Here is a 17157-nt window from a genome sequence, read left to right as displayed (position 1 = left end):
TTTGTCCCTCGGGCCTCGCTCCGCACCCGCCGCGGCCCGGCGCTGGGTCTCGTCGCGGCGCCGCCTGCCGTCCCCGAGGCCCTGCTCGGCGGGTCCCCTCCCCCGCCCGCGCGCCTCTGCCCGGTCCGGGGATGGGGAGGGGGTCGCGGGCCCCTGCGTGCGCGTTGCCGGGAGACGGGTATTGTTCCGGGCGGAGGTGAGGAGTCGTGCGCCTTCATCCCGGCTGGAACCGGGGGTGGGGGGGACCGGTGGGGGGGACAGAAAAGTTTGGGAGCCCCGAGTGTGCGGCAGCGGGTGCCGCGGCGCGGTGGGCGCCGAGCGCTGCTGGAAGGTGACCGGGCGCCGGCGGGGCGGGGGCGTGGGCGCGGCGCGGGCCTGCGTCTGGAGGGCGCGCTGGCGTCCGGGGCGACCGCGAGGCACTGCAGCGGCTGCTCCCCTCTGGCTGCCCGCGGGGCCGCGCCGGAGTCGAGGCGCCAGCGTGCCGTCGGGACGCGGGGTTGCGGCGGCCGCGCCGGGAGCCGCGCGGAGCTGCGCTTCCCCTCGGCCTGCCCTGTTCGTGGGAGAGGCTGCGCGGGGATGCGCCGCGCTCTCCGCGCCCCGGGGGCTGGCGCAGGGCTCGGGGCGCACCGGCCTCCGGGTGCCGCCGCCGGGGGTCCCGCGGGGGCCTGCGCGCCGGCCTCGGGGGGGGAGGTGGTTTCTCGCTGCCCTTGCGGCCGAGGCCCTTTGTGTTGGAGATTCCTGGCCAGCCGCCGCCAAGACCTTCATAACGCCGTACAATGAGATTACAGCGATAGAGCCTTCAGATGCCTTCGCTTTGGCGAGAAAATGTCATGTCATTGGGATTCTTTCCCAATTGGAGTAGTTTCCATTTGAAACGCTGGTTTTCTTTGTTTTTTTCTATCAAGCTTGAACACTTTACCATTTTCATTTTTAAATATGTTTTTGTGTGGCATGGCTGTGTTTTTCACTTCAGCTTTCTGGGAATTTGCGGTTTTCTTTGATTCCAAGTTACAAACCCTCATTTGTTGGCCTTAAAAATGTGTTTAATGCCGTGTCTGTAAGTGACCTCTTTCCCTTAGTCATTGCACACAACTTACTTTAAAATGTAGTGGATCAGTTTAAAATGTAATTACGGCGTGCAGACCAAAACGCATAATCTCTGTAAAATATGGCTGGAAAAACTTGAACCATGGGTTTGAGCATGTTTGTTGTTGTTGTTATTTTTTTTTTAAATCTGGGTACTGATGTCCTTGAAAATGCAGGAACTGTAATAAAACATATGTAACGTTATATCTTCTAAGACCATGTATTGTTGATCTGTTTTAAAGACTCTGCTGTAGGGAGTTTTGCAGACCAGAAGTTACAAGGTTTTGTTTTGTTTTGTTTTTCCAAATTTGGGGTAAATTTATCTCAACATTGAGAAATGTAGAACAGCAAAAATTGGGGTATTCTAAAATAAAATCATAAAGCTTTCTGATTCAGAGGTTATGAACCAAAAAAAAAAAAGGTGAAGTTTTGTGTGTTCAGTGAGGTTTGATCACTGTCCTGTGTAGTTGCTAGGCTGTTACAGGTAAATTATGTCTTCACTTAAAAGTTCCTTTTCTAATGCAGAGTAATTTGTAATTTCTTTTTTTTTTTTTTTAAAGGTTTTATTTATTTGACAGAGAGAGACACAGCAAGAGAGGGAACACAAGCAGGGGGAGTGGGAGAGGGAGAAGCAGGCTCCCCGCAGAGCAGAGAGCCCGATGTGGGACTCGATCCCAGGACCCTGGGATCATGACCTGAGCCGAAGGCAGTCGCTTAACTGACTGAGCCACCCAGGCGCCCTAATTTGTAATTTCTAAGCTTACTGCTGTGTTCCTTACTAAATTTGGAGAGGGAGGATCATACTGATACTTTCTGGTAGCATAAAAGCAAAACATGGTTCACAGGTCTGAAAGGTTCATTCACGTAGTCCACAGGGATCCTTTGTAGGCGAATTCTGAATAATTGAAGAGCACAAAAGAGGATCAGCTTTTCACTTGGTAGGCATTGGATTATTTGGTAGGTGGTTTGTGCAACTCCTGTGTACACGTTTCCTTAGATCCCCGGGAAAGTAGGCTGCTTTGGTGTGGAAGTAAAAGGTTCTTGTGCCAGATGCAAAAAGCTTTGGGATATTTCGGTGCTTAAGAAAGGGCTTTTCAGGTTATATTAATATTTGATTTCATCTCAATGATGCTTTTAAGTACAGTAGGACATAAGTGTTACAGTATTAAGTTGAGTCTTTGTATTAAGGGGTACTGATGGTTTAAAGTGCATCCAGAAATAGGAATGCATGGGCAGGAATTTCCATTAAGTTGGTCAGAGTTCCGAAGAGAGGATATGATGAATATGTTGCCATTTAAGTATTTGTGATAAGATCTCTCAGATGACTTCAATTTCAGGAATCGCAGGCTCAGTGGGTGTAATGTTCCCAGGCAGAAGGGGACTGGATAATGGTTTACATTCCTGAGACAATCTTAAAGGCATTCTACACACATATATATATATATATTTTTAAGATTTTATTTATTTATTTGAGAGAGAGAATGAAAGACAGAGCATGAGAGGGAGGAGGGTCAGAGGAAGAAGCAGCCTCCCCGCTGAGCAGGGAGCCCGATGTGGGACTCGATCCCGGGACTCCAGGATCATGACCTGAGCCGAAGGCAGTCGCTTAACTGACTGAGCCACCCAGGCGCCCAGGCATTCTACACATATAAAAAGCTGTATATGGAATTACTGGCTAATACTTTGTTTAAAGAAGATGCTTTAAGAGTTGAGAAAGTGTATTTCCTTAGACAAGACAGCGAGAAGACAGAGACCCAAAAAACTGGTAGTTTTGTTACTATAACATCCAGCTTCTTGGTTCTACTGTTTTTCATTTCTGTAATATTTCAAAAGTATAAGATGATTTGTGTTGGAGGTAGGTATGTACATATGTAATATTAATAGAGTGTAGGCCTTTTAAATGATTGCTTTTTTTTTAACTAGTTGGTTAAATATTATTTATTTTTTAAAGACTTTATTTATTTATTTGACAGAGAGCGAGAGCAGGAACAAAAGCAGGGGGAGTGGGAGAGGGAGAAGCAGGCTCCCGTCTGAGCCCGGAGCCGGAACGTGGGACTCGATCCCAGGACTCTGGGATCATGAACTGAGCCGAAGGCAGACGCTTAACTGACTGAGCCACCCAGGCGCCCCTAAAGATTTATTTATTAAAAAAAAAAAGTTACTTATTTTAGAGAACACACAAGCAGGGGGAGGAGCAGAAGGAGAGGGAGAGAATCTCAAGCAGACTCCGACTACCCAATGAGCACAGAGCCCAATGCAGGGCTGATCCCACCACCTTGAGATCATGACCTGAGCTGAAATCAAGAGTCGGAGGGTACTTAACTGACTGAGCCACCCAGGCGCTCCAAGATCTTTTTTTTTTTTTTTTTAAGATTTTATTTATTTAGGGGCGCCTGGGTGGCTCAGTTGGTTAAGCGACTGCCTTCGGCTCAGGTCATGATCCTGGAGTACCGGGATCGAGTCCCGCATCGGGCTCCCTGCTCGGCAGGGAGTCTGCTTCTCCCTCTGACCCTCCCCCCTCTCATGTGCTCTCTCTCTCTCTCATTCTTTCTGTCTCAAATAAATAAATAAAATCTTTAAAAAAAAAAAAAGATTTTATTTATTTATTTGACAGAGAGAGACACAGCAAGAGAGGGAGCACAAGCAGAGGGAGGGGAGAGGGAGAAGCAGGCTTCCCGCGGAGCAGGGAGCCCGATGCGGGGCTCGATCCCAGGACCCTGGGGTCATGACCTGAGCCGAGGGCAGATGTTTAACTGAGCCACCCAGGCGTCCCCCCAAGATCTTTTTTTATGCAAGGAGGAACTTGTGTGATGTAACACAATTGCATGTAGGCTTGTGGATAAGAAGAGCTCAGAAGAGTTTTGGGTTGACATTCATGGGTCCGTATTATATGTAAATGGTCCACGCTTCTCTTCACTGCTTTGTGTCTTTCTCACCTTAGAAAGAAAAGGCGAGCTGGGGTTGTAAGGGTTCATCCAAGCCACGGGTAGCTGGAGGACCTGGAGTTAATCCCATGATTTCACTGATCTTAAACTATGTAAAAATGGGGATGGTTATTGACTGGGTAGTGGGGGTCACGTGATCGTGGAAGAGAAGATGCTTGCATGCTGTATAGCTGTCTACAGTAACGTTGCTTCTCTTGTTTCGGGGCTCAGCTCTGTCTTAGATTAGTTATATATACAACTTTTGGGTAGTCTGCTTTACCTTTCTGGGCTTCTTCTAGTTCAGGGATGGTAAGTAGGTTACATTTTGCTCATCTTCTCTTGGTAGTGGCTCTCTTGTTGATATGGACATAAATGCATTTCTGGGCTTGGTGGGAAAGAGTGCGTGCTGTCCCCAGCATCAGGGTTTGTTTGGGACATGCGGTCCCAGAGAGTGGTGGTGGGAGGGTTTCCTGGCATGCTCTTTCCGTGATCACCTGATCCAGTCCAGCCTTCTTACTTCATAAGGCAGGATACTAATCTTTTACCGTTTCCTTCTTCTGTGGATATTTAGAACCTTTGAAAGACTTATTATGATTTTTGTTACCGTCCTTTATGGTAATAATAAGCTTAATACACATTTTAGAACGTCGTACTATCAGGGCTCAGAAGATTCAGGATTTGCTCGTTAATTGAGCAAACTGGTAAAAATGGGGATATGCTATTCACAGGATTGTTGTGTCACGTGTCAAGTGGGATATCCGTGAAGGGGTGCAAATCCTAGTGTCTCTGTTCTCACTGGTCTTCACTTACACTGTCGTGGTTGGGTGTCTGACTTACCCACAGAGGTTTATTTGGAGCCAAATTTGCATTTTTGCGGGAATGCCAGGGCTTTGTATTCAGGCTTTGGTTTGTGTTTTAGATGTTTATTAAGTGACTAAATCTTGACCACAGTTTGGGTTAATGGAGAAAATTTACTGAGGTTTGCACAGTATTCAAGGTTTTGGATACCTTGCTAGCCCAGTTGGAATAAACAAACTACCTAGGCAGACCTACCCATGTGGCTGGTCTAGAAGAAATGACATCCCATACTGATGGTTTTGGTTCCTTACCCTACACACAGCTTAAATCTAGGGTGATTGTATAACTTGTAAAACACTCAGTCTTTATTATGGATGTAAGAAGGATTTGGGAAAATGTGATTTCAATTTTTATGTGGTCGTGGGAGAGGAAGAGAAGTAAACTCTGTGTCATTTAAATCAGACCTCCCCCCAACTGTTGGATGGGATTGAGTGTAGGTAACAGTTAAAGGAGAGAGTCTGAGCTGAGCTGTACCTCAGTAGCTGGTTCCCCAAGTAAAGGCTTAGGAAGCTCTCTGGAGTAGAAAGCAAGAAGGGAATTCTTTGTCAACCATCTGGGATGTAGTCCCAGGTTTATATACCTCCCAGCCATTCCCCTGTGGTCCCACATACTCTATTTTTTTTTTTTTTTGCTTTTGCATTTATTACATTGTTTTATAAATTTCTGGAGCTATCTGTCCTTTTTCACTGTAAGCTCCTTGAGGGCAGGGATTGCATTTTTATATTTACGGTATCGGTAAAATATTTGGCAAATGGAGGGTGCTCGTGTCAGTGTTTGGCTTTGGCCGGGGTAGTATTTTCCAGAATCTGTTCACTGGCAGTAACAACCACCAGTTTTGGAGCATCTGTAACATTCTTTAAGCTGTGCTGGGTACTAAAGGGTATATCATAGTGTGTGGCATGTAAATCAATGTTAATTTTTTTTTTTTTTAAGATTTTATTTATTTATTTGAGAGAGAGAGAATGAGAGACAGAGAGCACGAGAGGGAAGAGGGCAGAGGGAGAAGCAGACCCCTTGCTGAGCAGGGAGCCCGATGTGGGACTCGATCCTGGGACTCCAGGATCATGACCTGAGCCGAAGGCAGTCACTTAACCAACTGAGCCACCCAGGCGCCCTCAATGTTAATTTAATTCAAACAAAAGCCACTATCTGGACCACACGAATAGCCGTAGAGTTTGTGTCTTACTCAAACACAAAGCTTGGAAATGGCCCAAAGAGTGAGACTCTGGTTTGTCTAACTGCAAAGCCCCTTTGGAGGATCCCGGGGTCCTGCACTGTCTCAGTACATTCCTCTGTTTTTCAGTGTCTTCGATCATGGGAGTTGCAGCTGTTTTTGAGCAAAAAGCTTTTGTGTGTCCCTTGGGTTAGCTTGTTTCTGCTGCACTTAGTGCCTCCTTTGTTTTGATTTTTACCAGTGCTTAAAATGCCAATAATTGGATAGTTTCTGATACTCACGAAGATGTATTTCTTAGCTCAGCCCTGCCACAACAGAAAATACCATAGACTGGGTGGCTCGAACCACAGAAACTTCAGGGTGCCAGTGTGGCCAGGCTCTGGTAGGGCTCCCGTTACCTGTGGCAAACTGCCTTCCTGCGTGTTGCCGTGTGGCCGAGACATAGATCAGAGATCTCTTTTCCTCTTCCTATAAGGTCACCAGTCCTATGGATTTAGGGCCCCACCCTTATGACCTCATTTAATCTTAATTACCTCCTAAAAATCCCATATCCAAATAGAGTCACATTTGGGGTTAGGGCTTCAGCCTACGAATTTTGGGGGGCACAATTCAGTCTGTAGCAGAAGGTACCCAGATTTTTTTTTGTCTTGTCATTGATAGAACTTTGATGGAAGAAGCTCATCTGTGTAATGTTTAGGCAGTCTGTAGATAGGTTTTAAGTAACTCTACACGTAAATGTTATTTGTTAAAGAAAATAAATGAGGGAACGGATTTATGCAGGAGACCTCATATGTTCTAGAAATTTCTGTACGTGGGTAAGCTTCTGTTTTATAATGATTCTAATAAATTTAATTAACATGTAGATTTTCCAAAGAACCATTTTGGTGGGAAGCAGTGTCCAGGTATCTGAGTGTACAGGTGGGCATGGCAGAGGGTGAAGTGGACAGGCTTTGAAGTCAGCCTGAGTTTGGATTCTGTTTTGACATTTACCAATTAGTTGGTCTTTGAGTAAGTTCTAGTTTGAGATCTTCTGTAAGATGGAGATGCTTTTTGCATTATAGAATTGTTAGCAAAACTAAATCAGAAATTATATAAAACCCTGGCATGATGCTCGGCCCATAAAACGGACTTGAGAGGAGCTAATCCTTTATTTCTATGAAAGTCTGACGTCTCTTCAGTTTTTGTTAACAATGTGAAAAACCCTGTAAAATGGTACAGCTGCGTTAGAGCACAGCTCGGCATTTCCTTAAAAAGTGAAACATAGAGTCGCTGTGGACCCAGCAGTTACACTCCCAGGTGTAAACGCCAGAGAAGCTGGTCCATGGATGTCCACAGCAGCATTATCCGGAAGGGTCAGAGAGTGGAGACAACCCAGATGGTCACTGAGTGCCGAGTGGCTCATCCACACATGGTGTGTCCACGCGAGGGAGTCATATTTGAACGTCCAGAGGAACCCAGGGAGTGGGTGAAAACCTGCCAGGCGGAGGACGTCAGACAAAAAGGCCACGTGTGGTCGGGCTCCAGCAGGAGGAGGTATCCGGCAGGGGCGCGTTGTGGAGAGACGGCGAGAAGATGAGCGGTTGCCAGCGCCCGAGCGGGAGACGGAGGGCGGAGAGGGAAGTGGCTGCTTTTGTGGGTACGCACGGGGTTTCTCTCTTCGGGGATGAAAATGTTCTGGAATTGAACGGTGTGACAGTTGCACGGCCCACCGAATTTAGGTGGGCCTAAATTTGATCCTTTCAAATGGTGAATTTTGTGGTATGAGTTCTAGTTCAGCCCTACTCCCTCATCCTTGGGTTCTTTTCACTTCTTCACTAGAATAGATGGTACCATTCGCTTCACATGGTTTCTGACATCTTGTCAGCTTTGGACTAATCTTCCTATTTTCTGGGGAAGAGAGATTGAAGACCGAACCGCCGGGCTTTTGTCTGTGGGCAGCCAGGCAGGAGGGAGTGCTCTGGGGAAGACCTTGGTAGGGTGCCCTTGGGGGGCCTGAGCGACTTTGGAGCCCTCGCTCTGGTACGGATGGCTGAGGTCACAGAGAGTCCACGAAGCAAATCCATGAGAATCCGAGGAAAACTGTGTAGTCTGCTGGTGAGTTTTCTTGGGTGTGTCTACAGTACCCTTCAACACCAGAGAAAGTTTTGTCTTGACATTTTTAAACAGGGCTGAAGACTTTTTCAGGGCTGAAGGCCTTCTAGAACTTCTGGTCTCGGTAACCAGTGCTTCTCATGGCATGAAGTCCAAAAATGACTACTTGTCACTGTGTGTGGGGGGGGTGGCCCTCAGTCTTCTGTGCTTTTGGTTTCTGTGTTACCCTCGTCAACTTGGTAGGGAAGAAACTTCCTCGAGAACCGCAGAGCACGAGTGTGATCGAATGAATAGCCCTGTAGGTCAGATCTCAGGGGAGTGCAGGTGTGATGGGGGATCTTTCTGTGGTTTCTGTGTTTGTCCTGCATTGTCCTGCAGCCCTGAGATGACCCTTCCCCTCCTCCCTGGCTCCCACCTCCTCTTAGACCAGTGTTGCAAGCAGACTGGGACAGGTCAGTTTTTAACCATTTAACAATTCATGAATCACAAGTTTTAATTTAAAACCTTGAGTTACTTTTATGACTTTGTAATCCCTTTAATCGTTGTATTTGTAGTATTTTGAGAGAACGAACCAATTACTATTGTCCAAATAAATGTCTGATCAGTGTTGTGTTTTTTGCTTCCATTATAAACTTCCAGTAGGTTTTTATGTAGATTTTAGAAGGTATGGAAAGTATAAAGATGTTAATAATCAAACCCAGACCATCTAGAATTTTGCTGTTTTGATTTGTAGCTTTCTAGGCTTTTTATAATGCACATATGCAGCCATAAATGTGTTTGTGTGTGTGTATGTTTTAAGTAAAAGTGAGATCATACTGTTTATAAGTGAAGTTATACTACATTATATGGTGTGTAATTGGCGCCTTTCAACGTAATCCTTGTCACTGAATTCTGAGCTGTGTAATTTTAAGTGACTGCACAGTATTTTCACTATGCTTTGGATGACCTTAATCTACTTAATTTATATCTTAGGGGATGGACTTCTAGGGTTTTTTTTTTCATTATTTTTGTTATTATGAAAGCATTGCTATAAACATTTTTGGTTATATGTCTTTGTGCACATGTTCGATTTTTTTTTTTAAGATTTTATTTATTTGTCAGAGAGAGCACGAGCAGGGAGGAGGGGCAGCAGGAGAGGGAGAAGCAGACTCCCCCGCTGAGCAGGGAGCCCGATGCAGGGACTCAGTCCCAGGACCCTGAGATCATGACCTGAGCTGAAGGCAGACACTTCACCGACTGAGCCACCCGGGCGTCCCAAGATTTATTTCTAAGTGATCTCTACACCCAACGTGGGGCTTGAACTTAAAATCCCAAGATCAGGAGTTGCACGCTTCTCCGACTGAGCTGGCTAGGCACCCCTCACGTTTAGTGTCTCCTCGTTTCCATTCTTGTCTCCCCCGCTCCGTTGTCCGCGAAGCAGTTAGAATGATCTTCAAGGTGGCCATCAGCTGCTGTTATTCCTTGCTAAAGCCTTCAGGGGCATCTTCGTACTCTTAGAATGAAACCGTAATTATTAAAGTCCTGATCCAGCTGTATCCCTAGTTCCCAGCACGGGCCTCTGTAAGTACACAATAAATATTCAAGTGAATAGTAAATGAAATGAGTTTACCAGACCAAAGGGAATTTTGTTAGTTTTGGATACACATTACCAGATCAGCAGCAGCAGATGAAGAGTGCCCGTGGTCTGACATTCTGGCCAATTTAGGGCATTATCAACATTTGTAATCTTTGCCAATGTGTAGGCAAAAGGTGTTATCTCAGTGTTTTGTTTTTTAAGTTTCTTTTAAGTCATCTCTACACCCAACGTGGGGCTCGAACTTCTGACCCCGAGATCAAGAGTCGCGCGTGCCGCTGTCTGAGCCAGCCGGCCGCTCCTCAGTGTTTTGATTGTATTTCCTTGGTTACTAGGAGAGTTGAACATTTCCTCACGTGATTATGGGACAGTTCTGTTTTTGTGCGAATTGTCTGTTTTCCCCGTGGGATGTTCAGTCTTTCCTGCAGTGATTTATTCTGTCGTTAACAAGGAGCCCTTCATCGTGCAGGTAGATCAGTTGCCTAGTAGAACGTGTGTGAGCGGGCCGGGCGCACCTGCTGCTGGTGCGTTCTCATCCCTTGGCTGGGCTCCACCATGCGTCTGTCTGTCTCTCACTTAGAAGTGGTGGTCTTAGTGCGCAAGCTCTTGTCAGACCTCAGCCCACAACCTGTTCCTTTGTCTCCTGGGTCTGCGGGGGAGGAGACTTGTCACCATGTCTTTTAGTTTTTCTTGTTTTGGTGTAGAAGCACTACCATTTGTCATGTCACCTCTGTTCGTCCTTGCCTTGATTGTTTCTTCCTTTGGTGTCACCCCTTCTCCAGTGGGAAGTTGTATGTGTACGCCCCTACGTTTTCTTTTCCTTTGATGGTTTCGTTTCAGTGTAAGCCACCTGCAATTTATTGTGATGTCAGGTGGGAGAGATTAGGTTAGCCTCAAGCTAAATATTGAGTGGTCATCTGTCAGTATCTTTTGTTGACTAACCCACCTTTTTGCATTGGTTTGAAATGTTATGTTCGTGTGTCCTGGGTTTCCATAAATACTGGCTTCTGGATCTGGACTCAGTTATCTAATTTTGTGCTGTTTCCTCATGGTTCAGTGACTCCAAGTTTAGAATATATTTTAATGTCTACTAACAGAAGTTACTGTTCATTTTTTTAGGATTTTCAAAATTTTATTTACTTTTTCATTTAGTGCATTCTTCTAGATTAGTTGTAGAATTATTTAATCAGTTAAAACAGAAATGAAATAAAAAAAGAAAAGGTTTATCTGCAAATCTGTTGGGGTTTTAGTTTGAATTGTGCTAAGTTAATGGGTTAATAATGGGTAGAGGACAGAATTGACCCTTTGATAATACCAAGTTTTCCATTCTTTCTCTTTCCGTATTCAGATTTTTCACATCAGCTCTAGGAAGGTGGAGCATCACGTAGTTTCTAGTTCAATAGGTTTGATGTGCTACCTTTAAAAAAGTTCTATATTTAGAAGTTAAACTTTTAGCTCGTTTACACTGCTAGTACAACATCTGTTCCCATATTTGCTTGTCTTATTTTTTACTTAAAATATATGCACTTGTATTTAAACATAATGCCTGGGATTTTAAAGAAGTTTTTCCTTTGCTAAGAACTTAATTCCAATGTTGGCATTTATATTCTTTGGTTTTCTTAGATTTTGAAATCTAATCGCTAACAGTTATTGAGTACTCATTGCCTGAAATACTTTACGTATTACTTATTTGATACTTCTCTAATAACTTGTAAGGTAGTAGGAGCTGTTGTTATTTTGTAGATGAGGACCCTGAGCCACAGAGGGCTAAGCGACTTGCCCAGGGTCACCTGCTAGTAACCAGTGGACCCGGGGTCCTGTCCCGGCCGGCTGGTTCTGGAGCTCACACTGTTAACCAATGTGCCCTGGGGCCTCTCTGTCCTGGTTAACTTGTGTGAACTGAAATGGGTATTTGAGTTTTCTAAAATGTTGATGTGTGAGTGAATGATTTATTTTCTTTGTGATCTCATCATCTGAGGATTCTTTATTTTCTGGAAATAATTGGTCCAAGAGCAAGGCCATGTAGAAGGAATAGACCTAGAATAGATTGAGCGACACTTCAGAGATAGCTGGGCTCGGGAGATAAGGTCTTATTTAGCTTTAATCTTGAAAAATGAAACAAAATTATGAAAACATTCTTGCTATGGTTGCAACTGTGTTAAATTCTTAGAATGGGACAAGAATGAAGCAAGTGTTAGTTGCTTGTTTTTACGTCATTTTTCTTTAAAGATTGTAAGATAGGATGGAGTATACCCCTCCTGTTGTGATAGACTTTTTTAGTATAATCCCAAAGAGAGTCATTTTGCCAGAATACTCAAGGGCTCCGCTGGTAAGGCTGGGGGTTTACCTTGATTTCCAGTTATTTCCTTTGACCTCCTGTTACCTCATCTCTGTTAGCTTTCTCCAATTATTCACTGGTTGTATCTGTTAAAATGCTTTCAGCTGCAAGTAACAGACTGAATGTATTTAAACATTCACATTTACTGACCTGTAGTTGGGAGTCCAGAGGCAGAGCCGGCGCCTGGCTCCCCGCACCCACGGCTCCTGGTCTTTGGTCTCTGCCCCAAGCTGGATTCACATTCAGACCCCGTCATTCTTGGAGGGAGGAGGATCATCTCTTGTCATCTCCCCCAAAGGTGTAATTTACGTACAGCTGAATGTATTCGTTATAAGTGTCCATACAGCTTGATGGGTTTTTACTGTATGTGCCCTCTCTGTAGCCACCAGCCAGCTGAGGCTACAGCGCATGCTTCCCGCCTGGTAACTTCTGTCATCTTCCTGTCCCATCAGTGTCCCTCTCAGATTTTCATTGTTGTGGTTTTGCCACTGGTTGGAAACGGTTCTCTTTGTTTTTAGTGACTTCCTGAAGGCTCGCACTTCCAACTTGTACATGGTTTGCATTGCGTTGCTTTGTCACTGAAGCCCGTGCCAGTCACTCAGAGACTGACGGGGCAGAGGGGAAGTGGACCGACGGGCCGGTGCCACCTGGCACGGATATCTGATGGGGACCGATGTCAAAAATGGTGAGTTCATTAGTGGATGTTTCTGTATTAGGGTTCCTTTTGTGTTGCTGGGCAATCTGGCATTTTGTTGGAGTCTGGCAATGCATCCTATCAGGACCCCTGGACCTATTTTGTCCTGTATTACATTTTTATAGATGTGGATTCGCTATTGTATGGCTCTGTTCCATCCAGTCTGCTGTCTGCAGTAGTCAGCTCTTTCTGCAGTTCACGTGTGGTCAGCTCATCTCCTGTGTAACACGCTTCAGTGGCCTCCCTCCACTGTTAGAATTAAGATGGGTCCTGGTCTACATGCACGATTCCTGTGTGATTCTTCTTCCTCTGTGATCACACAGTTAGTGATGTGTCCCTGTAAGATACATCCTCAGAAACCACTTTATAAAGGTAAAGATGTGGGGCGCCTGGGTGGCTCAGTCGTTGGGCGTCTGCCTTCGGCTCAGGTCATGATCCGAGGGTCCTGGGATCGAGCCCCGCATCGGGCTCCCTGCTCCATGGGAAGCCTGCTTCTCCCTCTCCCACTCCCCCTGCTTGTGTTCCCTCTCTCGCTGTGTCTCTCTCTGTCAAATAAATAAATAAAATCTTAAAAAAAAATAAAAAGGTAAAGATGTGCATAGACATGCATTCCCTGGTTCTTGTAGTTTAGTTGGGAGAGTAGCCATTAATCGCTTTTCGCAAGCTTTGAGGAGTGGTATATGGTATCACGAGGGTAGAGATCTTTTCATATATTTGTGTTTGATTTCTTTCAAAATGTCATCTGCAGATGATACTTAAAAATTTTCCCTTGTAGTATGCTTTTTTTTTTTTTTTAAGATTTTATTTATTTGACAGAGAGACACAGCGAGAGAAGGAACACAAGCAGGGGGAGTGGGAGAGAAGCAGGCTTCCCGCCGAGCAGGGAGCCCGATGCGGGGCCCGATCCCAGGACCCTGGGATCATGACCTGAGCCGAAGGCAGACGCTTAACGACTGAGCCACCCAGGTGCCCCTCTTGTAGTATGCTTTTTACTTACAGCAGATCAACAGCATTATTTTGTATTGCTTTAGTATTTTGTTACACTTGTCTGTTATTTTGTTCAAATCATCTACTTTAAGGAAAATCTCTCTGTCATCTTTTTATATTCCTTTGGATATGGAAGTTTTTCAAGGTGTTTTCATTTTGGGAGGAGATAGTCAAGTTTAACAAAATCCTCTTTGGTTTCGAAGCCATTCTGCTCTTTACTGGCTGTGAGACCTTCCCTTGGCTGTCCAGGTCTCAGAGTCTTCCTGTGCAAAATGAGATTAACAATCCATTGCCTTGTTTTGCAGTTCCCCATATGCATTTAGAGGATTTATGGATTTGGTGTATTCTAGTTATTGTTTTCTTTGTGTTGTACCTTTACTTTCATTTTAATAAGTTTAGGCTTCTGAATGTTCTTTGGCCTTTTTTCTTTAACTTCGAATATGAAAGACTTCTGTTTTTAGGCACTCTTAAGAGCAGAGAACTCTTAGAGAACGGGTATTTTAAAATGATGTTTAAAATGTGTTAAGAGGCAGCATCAGATTGAAAAGCAGAGCCCTGAACTGTGGAACCATCGTCTGCGTCACGGGGAACCAGCCTCCCTGTGTCCCCAGTTGGAGCCTTCAGGTCTCCTCCTCGACCTTCCCGTCCTGATGCTCAGGTGCTGCATGGCCGCAGTGCCCCACACTTGCTCCTGAGAACTTTGACCTGTACCTGGGGCCCTCAGGCAAGACGTCTCCACCTGGCCTTCGGGCACATCCACAGACCTGCCGCCATGTTCTCCGTGCCAGGCATTCATTTCAGAATGATCTGTCTGTGGTTCCCCAAAGGTGCCCATGGGATTTTGGTCTTGTTCCTTCTGTTCCATCTTCCGGAAAGTTGTCTGGGTGCCTGCTCAGTCTCTTGCTTCAGCTTTCTCTTCCACTTTGTCTTTAGTGATCACTCCCTTATTGAACCGCTAGCATCTGTCACCTTCCGGAGCATTTGGTACTCCAGGCACAGGTTTTCCCTCAAAAAATTAAAGGTAAGCTTTGACTCAGGTGCATTGCCCTAGGCGCTTTGTAACATGCTGGGTATCATCAGGGACTTCCAGTAACTTTTAAAAAATAAATTTGAGGGGTGCCTGGGTGGCTCAGTCATTAAGCCTCTGCCTTCAGCTCAGGTCATGATCCCAGGGTCCTGGGATTGAGCCCCACGTTGGGCTCCCTGCTCGGCAGGGAGCCTGCTTCTCCCTCTCCCACTCCCCCTGCTTGTGTTCCCTCTCTCGCTGTGTCTCTCTGTCAAATAAATAAAATCTTAAAAAAAATAATAAAAAATAAAAAATAAATTTGAAAACTAAACTCATGATTATTGATTGCTCTAGGCCTTCCCATTGTAATTCTTTAGCTGAGTCATGTGATTTTCAAAGGTATGAAGACAGTACTTTGAACAATTTTGGGTCTAACACAGCATGTTTTTATACCCCTGTGATCAAGTGACGTGTAAAGGTATGAATAAGTGACAAAGTGAGGGTGTCATGGTGTAATATTTGGATAAAAAATTTTCATATGTAAATGTTAATATGTAATATACTTGGAAGTATAAGGACAACACATCAAGTCTATATTTTTTCTGCCTGGAAACCTTATACAAATAGGTATCCTTTCACCCAGTCAGCAGTTCTCTTCCTTTTAACTGATTAATTGGTGCAGTTGTCTTTGGATCTGTACAAAGTACTAAAATCGGTGATGTTTTTATGCAGATCACGGGTACAGTTATGAAGCAGGCAGTTTATTTTTTGTGATCTCCAAATCTACTCTTTCCCTTTACTGATGGCTGTTTGGAGTTGATTCATGGTGAAGGGGCCTGAGACGTCTGAACTCTGTAAGGCAGGCTGGAAACTCAGACGAGTTGATCTTGCATCTGAACTTTGTAGGGCAGGCCAGTAGGCTGGAAACTCGGGATTTTTATGTTACAGTCTTGGGGCAGAATTCCTTCCTTGCCTCTTCAGCTTCTGGTGTTTGCTGGCAGTTCTTGGCATTCCTTGGCTTCTATAAATGCATCAGTCAGTTTCTGCTTCTGTGGGCATATGGCCATCTTTCCCTGTGTGTCTCTGTCTTCACGTGGTGTTTTCCTCTTTTAAGGAGACTGGTCCTATTGGATTAAAGGGCCCGGCCTACCTCAGTGTGACCTCACTGTTACTGATTACATCTATAATGATCCTGTTTTCAAGTAAGCTCACATTCTGAGGTACGGGGGGTAGGGGGGGCTAGGACTTCAACATCATTTCCTGTCTGAGTTTCCCACTGGGGTATGGGGCACAGCTTTGGTCTCCTTCCTGTCTCCCTTTGATCAGCTAACTGCCCCAGGTGACAGATACAGAGGAAGGCATGCATATGCACACGTTAAATAGAAAGCCATGCAAAACATATATAAGGGCTACCAGAACTAGGAAATAAATTCAGCAAAATTGCAGGGCATGAGATCAACACACAGAAATCAGTTGTGTTTCTGTCACCAGCAGTGAACAATCTGAAAAGGAAAATAAGAAAGCAGTTCCATTTACACTACTGTCTCAAAGGATAAAATACCTAGGGATAAATTTAAGCAAGGAAGCAAAAGACTTGTATACTGACAACTATAAAATATTGCCGAAAGAAATTAAAGACCTAATTAAATGAACAGAGCTCTGTGCATGGATTAAAGACTTAATGTTAAGATGACAGTACTACCGACAATAGTCTACAGATTCAGTATAATCTCTGTCAAAATCCCAGTGGCATTTTTTTTTGCAGAAATAGAGAAGCCCACCCTAAAATTCAGATGGAATTTCAAGGGACCCAGAATAGTCAAAACATTCTTGAAAAAGAGCAGAGTTGGAAGACTCCGACTTGCTGATTTCAGAACTTCCCACAAAGCTGCAGTGATCCAAGCAGTGTGGTGCTGGCATGAATATGACCCTGCACACCAGTGGAACTGGACAGAGCGCCCAGAAGTGAAATTTGCACATTTGCAGTCAGTCGACTTTTGACAAGGGTGCCAAGACCATTTGATGGGGAAAGGATAATCTTTTCAACTGATGATGCTGGGAAAACTGGATATTTCTAGTCGTTTTGAAAGAAAGGTTAGAATTTTTTCCTGCACTGTGAATCCCAACCTCTAAATCAGGCTTTATTGATGTTTCTATGTTGTGGGGGCTGCCCCAGCTGCTGCCCATAGATGCCAGTAGCTCACCCCAGCCTTCCCCAGTGAGCTCACCCCAGCCTTCCCCAGTGGCGACAACCAGGGATGTCTCCAGACAGCCTCAAATGGTGCATGGGGGAAAGGTCACCCCAGTCAAGAACTATTGCCCTAAATTCTGTAATGTCAGGAACTACTGAACAATTTTGAAAAGCTAAAAAAACTCGACATTTAAAACATTTAAATGTTTTGTATTTAAGTGAAAAGTGATTTTTG

General features: G+C 44.8%; 1 protein-coding gene across 1 annotated transcript in view; it reads left to right on the top strand.

Moving 5' to 3' along the window:
* The first annotated feature begins 24 nt into the window (after positions 1-24).
* Positions 25-17157, top strand: part of ENAH (ENAH actin regulator) — a 137625-nt gene continuing 120492 nt past the window's right edge. The window contains exon 1 of the mRNA XM_081823029.1: positions 25-196. Within this exon, the coding sequence (XP_081679155.1) occupies positions 132-196 (65 nt within the window). The 5' untranslated portion in view covers positions 25-131. The remainder of the gene's footprint in view (positions 197-17157) is intronic.

The sequence above is a fragment of the Leptonychotes weddellii genome, chromosome 6 (assembly GCF_054177405.1).
Source record: "Leptonychotes weddellii isolate Sample4059 chromosome 6, ASM5417740v2, whole genome shotgun sequence".
In the NCBI taxonomy this organism is placed as follows: domain Eukaryota; kingdom Metazoa; phylum Chordata; class Mammalia; order Carnivora; family Phocidae; genus Leptonychotes; species Leptonychotes weddellii.
The sequence above is the reverse complement of the archived record's forward strand: the minus strand, read 5'-3'. Positions and strand labels throughout refer to the sequence as shown.